The sequence below is a fragment of the Ceratotherium simum genome, unplaced genomic scaffold, assembly GCF_057802395.1.
Source record: "Ceratotherium simum simum isolate JZ-2026a unplaced genomic scaffold, ASM5780239v1 HiC_scaffold_43, whole genome shotgun sequence".
NCBI lineage: Eukaryota > Metazoa > Chordata > Mammalia > Perissodactyla > Rhinocerotidae > Ceratotherium > Ceratotherium simum.
In genome coordinates, this window is record NW_028261259.1 from 697,864 (window position 1) to 711,059 (window position 13,196).

General features: G+C 47.9%; 1 protein-coding gene across 3 annotated transcripts in view; it reads right to left on the minus strand.

The window, feature by feature from the left end:
• LOC147911313 (butyrophilin-like protein 9) overlaps positions 1–13,196 on the minus strand; it is a 14,382-nt gene continuing 1,186 nt past the window's right edge. For 2 of the 3 annotated variants that reach the window (XM_087428111.1, XM_087428113.1), the window contains exons 2-8: positions 12,609–12,892; positions 9,814–9,846; positions 9,518–9,538; positions 8,132–8,152; positions 7,883–7,909; positions 4,937–4,963; positions 1–4,089 (exon numbers count right to left, since the gene is read on the minus strand). In XM_087428111.1, the coding sequence (XP_087284237.1) occupies positions 3,452–4,089; positions 4,937–4,963; positions 7,883–7,909; positions 8,132–8,152; positions 9,518–9,538; positions 9,814–9,846; positions 12,609–12,792 (951 nt within the window). In that variant the 5' untranslated portion in view covers positions 12,793–12,892 and the 3' untranslated portion in view covers positions 1–3,451. Of the gene's footprint in view, positions 4,090–4,936; positions 4,964–7,882; positions 7,910–8,131; positions 8,153–9,517; positions 9,539–9,813; positions 9,847–10,516; positions 10,679–12,608; positions 12,893–13,196 lie in introns of those variants that run through there. The other variant, XM_087428114.1, reaches the window with a different exon arrangement.

Here is a 13,196-nt window from a genome sequence, read left to right on the forward strand (position 1 = left end):
GTCAAGGAACATATCTTTAATGTTATCACAAAAACATTTGTGAGTAGGATCCCAAAATATTTGCAAACTAATGCAAATCATTACAGAAAATGAAACTTCATTTTTCTGAATATCATACACAATATGTTAATAAGGCTATAATTTTATCATAACAGGTGGCCGAGCATACTTTCCTAAGTTCAAAAATGCATTTATTTGATTTGTTAGAGAAACAAATCACAATAGATGGCCCAATGCCCTGTTTGGAATTGTATAAAACGAGTCCTGTGCGGGAGCTGGTGTCTTCCGAGAGCCAACCATGTGCATCTCCTTCCAACTCCACTAGCAATGTCACATTGGCAGCCAGAGGTCAGCCACGGTGGGACTACTTACACCATGGAAATCAGCAAATGCTACAGACTTTTTTCCCCAGACAGCCGGTTATTAAACATTTTCCAGACACCACTGCATTCCTTTATCATTCTCTTTATATATTACTATATTTTGGAATGAACCATTTGAGAATAAGTTACAAACATCAGGTCCCATTACTCCTTAATACTTTTTTTTTGTGTGTGTGAGGAAGATCAGTCCTGAGATAACATCTGTTGCCAATCCTCCTGTTTTTGCTGGGGAAGATTGCCCCGGGCTAACATCTGTGCCCATCCTCCTCCACTTTATATGGGACGCCAACACAGCATGGCTTGACAAGCAGTGCGCCAGTGCGCGCCCAGGATCCTAACCTGCAAACCTCGGGCCACCGAAGCGGAGCGTGCGCACTTAACCATTGCACCACCGGGCCAGCCCATTACTCCTTAAGAGTGTATTTTCTTAAAACAAGGGCATTCTCCTACATCAAAATCAGGAAGTTAGCATTTGTCCAATATTACCATCTGATCCACAGCCATTTTTTAAAATGTCTCTTTTTCTCCAAATAATGTCTTCTATAGGTCTAGGGTCCCACCCAGGGTCACCTGTTGTGTTTACTCTTTCGTCTCCTTCAATCTGAAATAATTCCTTAACCTTGCCTTTATTTTCTATGACCTTGACATTTTTGAAGAGTATCAGCCAGTTTGTCTGATGTTTCCTCATGATTTAAGAATGTTGGGGCAGGAACACCTCAAAAGTGATGCTGCTGTGTTTCTTCACTGCATTGTATCAGGAGGCACATAGTGTAAATTTATGTCATATCTGGTAATGTTAACTTCCGTCACTTGGTTAATATGGTGTCTGCCAGACTCCTCCACTATCAAGTTGATTGATAAGTGTTTTGTACTTCTAAATTAATAAGTAATTAGTATTTTGTGGGGAAATATTTCAGACCTCTATTGTAGGGTAGAGCTTTCTCTTCTCCTTCATTTATTCATTCATTTATTTATGTATATCAGTGTAGATATAGATACTCTTGGATTCCTATTTTCCTTAATCTGTAACCACCATTAATTATTTGATGTTCAAATTTGGCCAGTGGGAGTCCTTTAAAGCTGACTTTTCTGTACAATTGGCATCTCCCCATCATTCCTTGAACATTTCCTTACTTTCTGGTAGAGGATGTTGGAGACTCATTCCGGTATGTTCTTTTCAACACCACCAAGCTATTAACTCAATTCTGACACCATCTACCTAGAGATAGTGTCAGATCCGACAGGTGAAGGGCTCAGTCCTACAAGATTGCCCCCACCTCACACACCAACTGCAAGTCCAGGTTGTTACCTGTGCTTTTGACCAATGCACGATAAATCAGAGGTTTCCACAATCCACTCCTTGGGTTCAATTAATTTGCTAGAGCATCTCACAGAACTCATAGAAACAGTTTACTTACTAGAGTACTGGTTTATTATAAAAGGATATAACTCAGGAACAGCCAGATGGAAGAGATGCATAGGGCTAGGCATGTGGGATGGGGTGCAGAGCTTCCCTACTCTCTCCAAATGCCACTCTCCCTGCATCTCCAAGTGGTCACCAACCTGGAAGCTCCTCTAACCCACTCCTTTTGGGTTTTACGGAGGCCTTATTACATAGGCATGATTGATTAAATCATTGGCCATCAGAGATTGAACTCCATCTCCAGCCCCTCACCCCTCCAGGGGAGGGGAGTGGGGCTAAATTACAACCCTCTAATCACATAGTTGCTTCCCCTGGCAACTAGCCCCATCCTTAGGAACTTTTCAGAAGTTATGGCATAATGTAAACTCAGGTGTGGTTGAAAGGGGCTTGTTATGAATATGAAAAGACAACCTTATCACATAGGAAATTTCAAGGGTTTTGGGAGCTCTGTTCCAGAACTTAGGTTGAAGATTAAATATATATTTCTTATTATAAATGAGAATATCACGCCCATCTTTTCTCTGACCCAGCCCTGGAGTCCTTCATTTCTGTAAGGAGCCTTGGTTCCTTTCAGTGGAAAATAATACTAAAAACCAAGTTCTGGGTGCTAGGAGTGCTCATTGGTACAGGGGTATTGTTTCTAAGCTCTCAAAGCAGCTAGAGCTAGGAATCATCTGTATGCACACATATCCAACTCCCTATCTATCTATCTATCTATCTATCATGCACCATCTATCTACCTATCTATCAATCATCTAGCTATCTATCATGTGTGTGTTCCATCTATCTATACAAAGTAAAAACCACAAGGTCACAGAGTTATTCTTTCATTCTCTCCTTTCCCCTGTCTGTATTTTTTGTAATTTCCTTTCTCTGACAGAGAAACTTGACTCTCAGCACACTTGGTGAATTTTCTTATTTGCTTGTTGAGCAATTCTTGTCATTCTTTACTTTAATGTTCAGATTGCCCCACAATTGATGAGTTGGAGCCTCTTCAGCCCAGCCTCTCTGTCCTCTTGCTAGACCCCATCAGTTATGAGCACATCTGTACTTTCTGGCACAAGATGCTCCAGATGCACACCGTGCTTTCTCTGCCCCAGCCCCGGGATCAGCTTTCTCCAAGTTCATTTTAGTGGGGACTGACATTTAAGACTAGGATCTGAGCCCTAGATGAACTCACTGCTTAAGAAGTGACATTGCTTCTAGATGTTTGTAGAGCTAGAAAATATATACAAAAAATATACAAATTAACTGATACCTCTAATCCAATCCAATCAGGTTTCTCCCTTTTCCCCCCATTCCAGTTTCCTTCTCCATCTTCCACAGGAACACCCCGGCTCCTGGCAACATCAATCTATTTTTACTCTATTGTTCATTCCTACCATACACACAAACAAGCCTTGGAACTGCCTCTTTTTCTTAAAGAAGGTCATACACACACATACACACACACACACACACACACGTCGACATGCGCACAGGTGCCTCTGCCCCCCTGCTGCGCTGAAGTCTTTAGCTTTTGCTGTCATTTTGGCGGGACACTCGGGTCGTGCACTAGGTCACTCTAGACAAAGCAGGAGAGCCAAGCGCTGGCCAGGCGTCCAGGAAGCTGCCCAGCACCCAGCCCTGCGGCCGCGAGAGCGCTTCACCACAGCCCCAGGGCGGGGTTTGAGGGCTCATAGGGCTGTAACCACGTGTCACTGTCGTCCTCTTCGGGGACGCGTATCCCTCTAACCGGCAACGGGCAGATGGTGAGGGGATCCGCGTGTTCACCGCCATCGTGGCCTCTGGGCCTGAAACACGCGCAGAGCGAGCCCGAGAAGCTGTCCGTGAAGGTGAAGATGTGGGAGCTGTCAGAAGAAGGATATTGAAGAAGGACATTGAAGAAGGATAGCCGTCCCGCCTCGCAGTCCAGGAAGACACCCACGCGCCGGGGCGGCACGCGCAGGGTGAGCGCGACGCGGTGCGGGTCCAGGACAAAGTACTCGCAGCGGTTCCACAGCCCCATCACCCAGTAGCCGCTGGCTGGACTCAGGCGCGCCGGCCCCGCGGCCAGACACACGCCCAGGAACCAGCGGCTGCGCCGGCCCACGTGCACCTCCCAGTAGTGGCGGCCGGCAGAGAAGCGCTCATGGCTTAGCACGCACATCTGCTCCGAGAACCGCTGCAGACCGCCCGGCTCAGCGGCCAGGCCGGGGGCCGCCGCGCGGGAGGACACGCTCTTGCCATCCTCAGAGACCTCCAGGCTGGGATGCGCCGAGGCTGGATCCAGGGTCACGTCCACTGCGCAGAGGCGTGGGGTTAGTGCCCACAGAGGACGGTTCTGGGCCCCACCTGTCCCCTCCCCTGACAAGCAAACCTCTGATTCTCCTGCTAGAGCAATCCGTGGAATCCTCACATGCACCCCTACCCCAAACACCCCCTGGAGCTGAAGTGGCCTGCAAGTCACTCCCCAGCATTTGAAAGTGTTAAGAGGAATCCTATTTCCTGCCCAGACAGGAAGGTTCTTCAATTCCATACTAGGTGCCATGGAGAGCAGAGATAGCAAACAAGGTAGATTCGTGGGGATAGAGGCGGGCTCACTTCCCCAAGTTCTGGTCAAGGAGGAGCTCAGGGCTGGTTCTAGTCCTGGCTGGTGCCACCACCCTGTGTGACCTGGAGATCACCACGTGAGCTCTGGGCCTCGGTTTTATGGCAATATTAGGATTTTAAAACTGAAAGAGACTGCTGAGGTTATCTAGTCCAGTGCCAGGTAGTCCAACACCCCATCCCCCAAAACACACCCATCTGATGGATGGGAACCCCAGGGATCCTTCAGTCAGATGAGAGGTTCCTCACAAACTCTGTATTCTTTCCTGCAAACAGGCCCTGGTAGCAGCCTTCCGACCAGATGGAAACAAACCTAGTGTACTAAAACCCAGAAAGCAATATGCGTGCCTGTGGGAGCCTGTGAGTGCAATCACATGCACGCGTGCAATGCGTGTATGTGTAAATGTGTGCACACGCAGAAATCTGTGTCATGTTGTGTGTCTGTGTGTGCAGGCCCCATACTCGGCTCTGGACAGGCCCTCTAATCTCAGATCTTTCCACCTCCCTTCTGTCTAAGTCACAGTTCCTTGGCTTCAGTTACCTGCATATTGTTGGGCTGCTCTCCACTCTGAAACCAAACAGAGAAGAAAAAGCAGGTCAGAGATCTGAGTCAGGAACTCTGGAACCTCGAGGAGGCTCAAGATGCATGAGGGGTGCCTGCAAACTGAATAACCCCATTCTCACCATGACAGTTGGTTTGGATCCAGGCAGGTCTGGGCCCACCATGGAATTTTCCTGGGTATTTGGGATTGGGTAGGGGTCGCATTTCAGTGCTGGGTTATACCAAGGCTGCACACAGGCTGAAGTTGTGCTGGACAAAGCAGGAGAACACAGCATGTGGGCAAAGAGAACCAATACATGCGGCTGGGATGCCCTGAAGGACAGAAATGAAGCCTCAGCTCTGACCAGTTCAGTCCCCAGGAGACTCAGCTGAGCATGGCTCCAGTCTTAAGATGTCCTTTAGATATCTTGTCTTGCCTCCTTCCTAACGTGAGCCTTTCTAAGTGGATTTCTGTTTCATTTTATCTTGTTCTGTGTTGGGGCCGGGCCCGGGGCTTAGCGGTTAAGTGCGCGCGCTCCGCTGCTGGCGGCCGGGGTTCAGATCCCGGGCGCGCACCGATGCACCGCTTCTCCGGCCATGCTGAGGCCGCGTCCCACATACAGCAACTAGAAGGATGTGCAGCTGTGACATACAACTATCTACTGGGGCTTTGGGGGAAAAATAAATAAATAAATAAATTTATCTTGTTCTGTGTTACAATAGAGAGATCACCAAGTTGTAAAATATAGTCATGCACCACACAACGTTTTGGTCAATGAGAAACCGCATATATGACGGTGGTCCCAAAAGATTAGTACCATATGGCTTAGGTGTGTAGTAGGCTATACCATCTAGGTTTGTGTAAATACACTCTACGATGTTCACACAATGACAAAATCACCTAATGAGGCATTTCTCAGAATGTATCCCTGTTGTTAAGCAACATGTAGCAAAAGCAATAGAAGATGTTTTCAGAGCTCCATAAATTTACAGCAAGGCCGTCCAACCCTGCTTTTGCATCAGAATAACCAGTAGACTTTAAAAACATATAGCCCTTGCATAGAATAACTCAATTCTATAAAGATGCTGATTCTCCCTAACTTTATCTATAAATTCAAAGCAATTCCATGTAAAACTACATTTAGATTTTTTTTTGGAACTTCATACATTTATCCTAAAAGTTCTATTTTAAGGAGGTCCATTAACCTTAAAAAGAAAGCGGAAATGGAGGAGAACTTGTACTTGCAGGTACTATAAAAGCCACAGCAGTACAAACAGTGCAGTGCTAGGTGCCCAATGGACAGACTCTTCTCGACATGGGAACCGAGTATGCACTGAAGGTGACCCCACATCAGCGGGGGAATCACAGACGGCAGAGCAGCTGACTTTGGGAAAACTGACTCACCATATGGAGAAAAATCACTGGAGTCTCACCTAACACCAAATAAAATGGTGAATTTCAGATGGATTAAAGACCTACACATAACACACATAGAGTGAATAAGAGAAAGTGTAAGAGAATATCTTTGAGACCTAAGAGTGAGGAAGCTCCTCTTCAACAAAACATCAAAAACACAGGGTACAAATTTGATGAATTAGATTTTATCGAAATTAATGATTTCTTTTCAATAAGGGGCAACACGGACAAAGCAAATAGCAGATGACAGAATAGAAAAAGGAATTCACAATGTTTAATATCAATGAGGGATTAATATCCTATATATATATATATAAGAACTCATGTGAATCAATAAGAAAGAGACAGCATCCCATAGGAAAAAAGGGCAAAGGCCACAAACTGGCAATTTTCAGAAGACGAAGCCCCAAAACTAGCATATAAAGAGAGGTCCAGACTTCTTAGTGTTCAGAGGAGTGCAGACTAAAAGCACAATGAGAAATCACTCATCCTCACTGACTGGCTAACTTAGAAAGCAGGCTCATGTGGCATGTGGGCACGTGGAGCCTCAAGGCACTGCCAATGGCAGGATAATGGTGCTGCCTTCAGAGGGTCCCTCTACCCCACTTGTGACACATCCCCCATGGGCCACCAACTCCCCTCCTGGGCATACATCCCAGAGAAATCTCCACACACAGCCAGAAGACTACACAGTTGAGGCTACTCATTCAGCGTTGTTTGTGGTGGTGTGGAGTGAGAGGCAGGCTTGAGTCTCCAGGAGAGTGGCTGGCTAAAATGGGTGCTCTGCAGCAGGAAGGAGAAACAGATCAGATGTACATGTGGAGGCAGGTAAAACACAGTGATGAGTGAGAAAAGCAAGGAACAGCATGAGACTATAAATGTTATTTACAGAAACTAAAAGGTATGTGCACAAAACAGCAATTCACGTTTTGCAAGAATACAGTCATGTATCACTTAACCATGGGGATACGTTCTGAGAAATGTGTCATTAGACGATTTCATCATTGTGTGAACATCATAGCGTGTACACAAACCTAGATGGTACAGCCTACTACACACCTAGGCTGTCTGGTACTAATCTTATGGGACCACCATCCTATACGCGGTCCATCGTTGACCGAAACGTCATTATGTGGTGCATGACTGTATATACAAAATAAAGATACACATTAGACTGTATGCTGTATGGGGGGAAAGGAGGAAGGTACAGGGAGAACTAGTTACATACAGGGTAACATGCCCACTCCAGACCCATGAGTCAGTCTTTGAGAGTGGGCACCAGGAATCTAGATGACTCTGATGTGCAACCAGGATTGGCACCAACGATTTACAGTATGCTTACACCTCAGGACAATATAAAAGTAAATGCAGAAGTAAAACTCAGATATAACCTCTACCAAGTGACAGAGATTAATATATGCCATGTGGCTGTGGAATAAACCAGAAAGAAGCATGTTTGGTTAATCATAGCAATGACTGGGATGCTGAGATGTAAAGTGGACAGTGGGAGGGACATGAGCTTCACTCACCGGCCTGGCCTTCAGCTCTTCTCCAGTCTGAAGCAGCCAAGGGAAAATGGAATTAGAACACCAGGTCCCTGCAGCTTCCCTGCTCACATGATGCATTTTGCACCCACCCCTGCCCCTCTCCCCTTTCTCCTGCCACCCATATAGCCAGCAGGTTTCCAGCCTGGGCATCATACCTAGTTGGGAGATGAGAAGAACACACATGGATACCCAGATGCTAAAGAAGAAATAGTTCTAAGAACGGTCGCTTACCAAGTTCTGTGTGAAGCTTCCCTGTAAACAAAATGCAGGGAAAACATCAGCCTGGGGATAAATGGAGACACCTTCCCAAGGCAGTAAGGCCACTGGGAACCACTACTCACCCCAACCCCATCCTTGTCTCTGCATCACCCTAAAAAAAGAAGCCCATCTGCAGGATTCTTACGCCTCATCCTATTCTTTGCTCTAAAGCAGAAATCTGCACAGGGCCCAGAAGGGAAAACACTCTTGGTACTCAGGAGCCTCTTCCCAGGGCTCACGGCTGGTTTGAAGAGGCTACTGCTCTTTTGCCCTGAAATCACATGCTTTCCTGGGGAGGAGGTCCTGCATGAGCCTCAGCGTGGCTTCCTGGGTACATTATTTAAAGGACTGGGAGGACATCACACACAATTATTTCCCCTGACCAGATACCAAGACTGATATTTTGCCATTAGAAACGCATTCCTTTCATTTTTTCATGCTAGGTCCTCTTTTTTTTTTTTTCCTGAGGAAGATTGGCCCTGAGCTAACATCTGTGCCAGTCTTCCTCTTTTTTGTATGTGGGTTGCTGCCACAGCATGGCTGACCAGTGGTGTAGGTCCACACCGGGAACTGAACCCTCGAACCCTGCCAACCTAGGCCACCAAAGCAAAGCAGGCCAAACTTAACCACTACACCACCGGCCGGCCCCCCAGGTCCTCTTTTAAAACTAAATGCTCCTGGGAAAGGCAACACTATACACTAATTCCAACTACAGTGTTAATGACTTATTATAGTTGGGTTTTTTGGGTTTCCTTTTTCCCCTTCAGGACTGGGTAGGCTGCAAGACAAACTTCTCCAACCTCACAATTTTGTCTGGAGTTTTCCTGGAGCCGGCAAGGTGGCTCCTTAGGTCTTCCCCCTACCCATAGCGGCCTTCTCCATTCCCCTTCCTTTGGATTCACTCTCCCCTCCTCTGTACACACACACACACACACACACACACACACGCACCATGGTTTCAAGGTGCTAAGTCCCTGTAGGTAGAAAAATGAATCTGATAATTCACTCCACTTTGGTGCAAATTAAAGGCGTTCCTTGCCAGTGGCACTTGTATTCAAGAGAGAAGGACATTGCAGGACGATGAACAGGAGGGAGCAGACGTGTAATTGTAACTGAAGCGTATAATTTGCAGGGGAGGGGCTGGCAGGGTCTGTCCACAGGGTCTCAGGCCAGACCTCCTTGGCAGCTGCGCTCCAGGCTGGGAGTGGAGAGGTGGGAGGCACAGAGGGATGGGTCGTTGCCATCCATCGCTCTCCAAAGGGAGCCTAAACTCACTGAACTCCTTCTTCCGCTGTGCGCAAGCAGGGTTACCCCACTAGCCCGCAGGCCAGCACGGTGTGCGCGGCACCCAGAGCTTACCCAGTTCCGCTGTGAGTTTCCCTGGAGAAGAAATGAAGAAAAGAGGGAAATCTCGACGATGAACACCGAAGCCTCGTTTCCCCAAAGTGCACAGCCTCGGGCCCCGGCGTTCTGGGGAGCAGGCTGGGGTGGACGCGAGGGAGGGGCGGGCCCGGAGGCTGAGGAAGCGGAAGAGCACCCCTCGGCCGCCCCCTGTCTGCCCTGCCCAAGGGTCTGCAGTACCGGCCTTCTGGACCCACCGCCCTCCCTTCTGCTGTCAGGGCTGGGAGCGAAGAGCGCGCCTCTCCCTTGGTTACCTTTGTCCTTCTCCGCCTGCTCCTTCAGCTTTTCTGCAAGGAGGAAGAAAGGAGAGAGGACGTGAGTGCGCGCTCCCGCCTGTCCCCTCCCGCCTCAGCCCCGCCCGCGGGGGGACGGCGCCCCCACCGCCCCTCCCGGCAGGGCCGCCTCGTAGCCCGGGCCCTCCGCTGCTTGCGAGAGAGGTGCAGCGCCAGCGCCCTGGGCAGAGCCGGGAGGAGCGGCAGCGCCGCCAGAGTCCCGAGGAAAGCTCTCCTCCAGGGGGAGGTTCCGGGTGAAAATACGTCTGGAAAACACCCCACAGGGAGTTGTCCCGATTTAGGCGCCACGAAGACACTAAGTGACGACGCTGTTCCGGCCCCTGCGTGCCGGAAAACCTTCCCAGGGACCTGTTGGCGCATTCAACCCCCTTGGCCCCACCGAAGCCATCTGTAAAGTGGGACTGGGACCTGCTCTCGAGGGGTGGATCCCGAGGAAGAGCGGCGAACTTGAAGCTGCTCGGCGGAAAGGGGGAAGTGCTGCCAACTGCAGGACGTGCAAGGACAGGGGCCGAGCGGCCGCCCACTCCCCCGGCTTGACGCCCCTGTGACCAGCGCCCTGGCCTCCTCCGCTTCTTCTACTCTCGCCCTGCACCTGAAGATCAGGAGAATCCGAGGCGTTTTGTGGATATCTGGAGCCCAGTGAATTATTGCTCTCTACCCTCACCATGGAATCCACAAGTCATCCGCCTGCTCCTTGCAAATACTTGGCTTCTACTTTTCTTCACACCGTTGGCAGAACTGATAGCAAAGCCCCTCTGTCCTCTCCAGGCTCCCTGGGGAGGATCTGCCCAGAGGCAGGATGTGGCTCAGGGCAGATCCACAGTGGCTACACAGTAAAGAGATAGGTGCAAAAATGGAGAGCAACCCTTTAGAAATTCTTGTGGCATTTTAAGATAATAATTTTGTGTCTATTGAAGACAATTATAAAAAATTGGTGCTTTTATCACAGCGGTCTTTTTAAAAAATATATTTTCCTTTTTTATTGTGGTAAAATATACATAACATAAAAACTACCATCTTAACCATTTTTAAGCTTACAGTTCAGTGGCATTAAGTACATTCACATTATGCATCCATCACCATCAGAACTTTTTTCATTTTCCGAAACTGAAACTCTGTCCCCATTAGACTGTAACTCCCCATTCCTTCCTCTCCCAGCCCCTGGTAACTTCTCTTCTTTCTGTCTCTATGAATTGACTGTTCTAGGTGCCTCATATAAGTGGAATTATACAGTATTTGTCCTTTTGTGTCTTATTTCACTTAGCACAACATATTCTTTTGTTCTTAATTTTATTTTTCTAGCAATGCATTTTTATTGTCTTGTACAGAAGTATTGGGCCACAATGGATTGGTCTTTCACCACAAATGGTTTGCAAAGCACTGACCTAAGAGTTAAGAGCTAGGGCTCAGGGTCAGATGCCACCCTGACCTGAAATCTCAACATTGTCCCTCTGTCCAGCCTCTCCTGCCTCCTCCCTGCTCCTCCAATAGCCACCCACATTCCCATCCCAGGACCTTTGCACTTGCTATTCCCTCTACCTGAATGACCTCCTTGCAGATATCTGTGTGACTCACACCCTTTCTAAAGGATAAACACAAATCTAAGAAGGAAAAAAACGGATTTTCTCTGGTGCAAAAAGGGAAAGATACTCCCTCTTTCCCTTTTCTTAGAGTATTTCCTTTAAAAAACTGTAAATCCTTTCTCTACCCCTTTGAGATTGTATGTAAATCCTTTTGAAAGCTGAATTAGCCTCTGGCCAGCACAACCTAGAATTTTTTTTTTTTTTTTAAGGAGCTCAGAGCCATTTCTTTGAAATGTAAACATCCCAGGAGAAAGTGTCCCTAGCCCCATGCCATAAGTTTTACTTCCTAGCCAGGTTCCAAGTTGTAACTACTGTGCTTGTCATAAAGATGTAAGGTGTTTTATTTTTCCTTTGGATAAAAACAATTAGCTAACACAGATGGCCACCCCAATTACTAGGTGAATTTCAGATGAACTATGTGTAACACATGGTGTTGTCAAGTCCTCTTCCCTGAGGTCAAGTTATCGCTTATAAGGGTGAGGTTTCTTTCTTATGATAATGTAACTATTGATTTGGACCAATGTGAAAAATGGCTCATAGGTTAGGTTTATCCTCAAGATTTAAAATAATTGGAGCCATGAACATTAGACCCTTCAGTGCGTGTCTCATAATAACACTTTGATCCTAGATAATGGCCTCACCTTGTACTGCCCAAGCAATTTCTTTCCTGACCCGTCCACCCACATACACACCCCACCACGCCTTCCAGCGCTCCCTGCTCCGTTGTTCTCTATACACCAAACACCCTCTAAGCTATGATGTAATCCACTCTTTTGCTTGTTTCCGCCACTGGAATAGGTCAGCTTGAGGGCAAGGGTTCTGCGTACACTGTGGTTTTGGGTACTCAATAAATATTGTTTGAGGGATGACATTAGGAACACACGGGCTCTCATGATGACCCCTCATGAGGAGAGTTATTTCAGGGTCTTATGGCACGGCCTTTGGTACATAAATGTTGGCTTTCTGGGGCCTCGCCCATTAACTCTTTGGGTTATCAATTGTACTCTTAGTAGGTTCCTGATATCCAAATTGCTGACTTTTTAGGTGTCAAGGTCAGCCCACCCCCAACACGGCCAGGACCTAGTACCACTGTGTCCTTAAAGATGGCCTTTGGGACAATGGACATGGAGGACATGATAACTGCGAGGATAGGGTGAGCCAGCATCCACTGACCTGCTATCTGGACCACGAACTCTTTCTTCTGGATCGGGGGGGGTGGTTCTGGATGGAGCAGGACACGTTGCTGTGGGCCCCCTCTCGGACGACCACATATGTTTCCAGACTGAACATGCCCTGGGCGTCCTGGATGATGGCTTCCGTCTCTGGAGGCAGGCACTGTCCCTGATGGTCTCTCCATTGAGCCTTGGGCTTGGGGTACCAGCCACTGGAGCTGCACCTCAGCTGAATGCCTCCCTCCTTGAAGCCCTCAAGGGAGATATGAGGGTCTGAGCCCAGCCCTGGGAGAGGCAGGAGGAGTGGGAAAGATCAGGCTCCTTCCCAGAACTTGTACGTGAAGTTCATGCCACTACTCAGCATTTGCAGTCACCGTAAGGCATCACAAACTGTGACTGCTCTTAACACACATGTGGGCTCACAGCCCCCACCCGTGGACTATAATAACAGTCTAAATCAGTTGTGCTGTGTGGGACATGGGGACAGTACTACCCTTGAGGGGCATTTGGAAATATGAGGGGGGCCATTTGGCAGGGAAGGACTACTGGCATTTAGTCATATTATGCATGGGACAGTCCCTTAGAATGA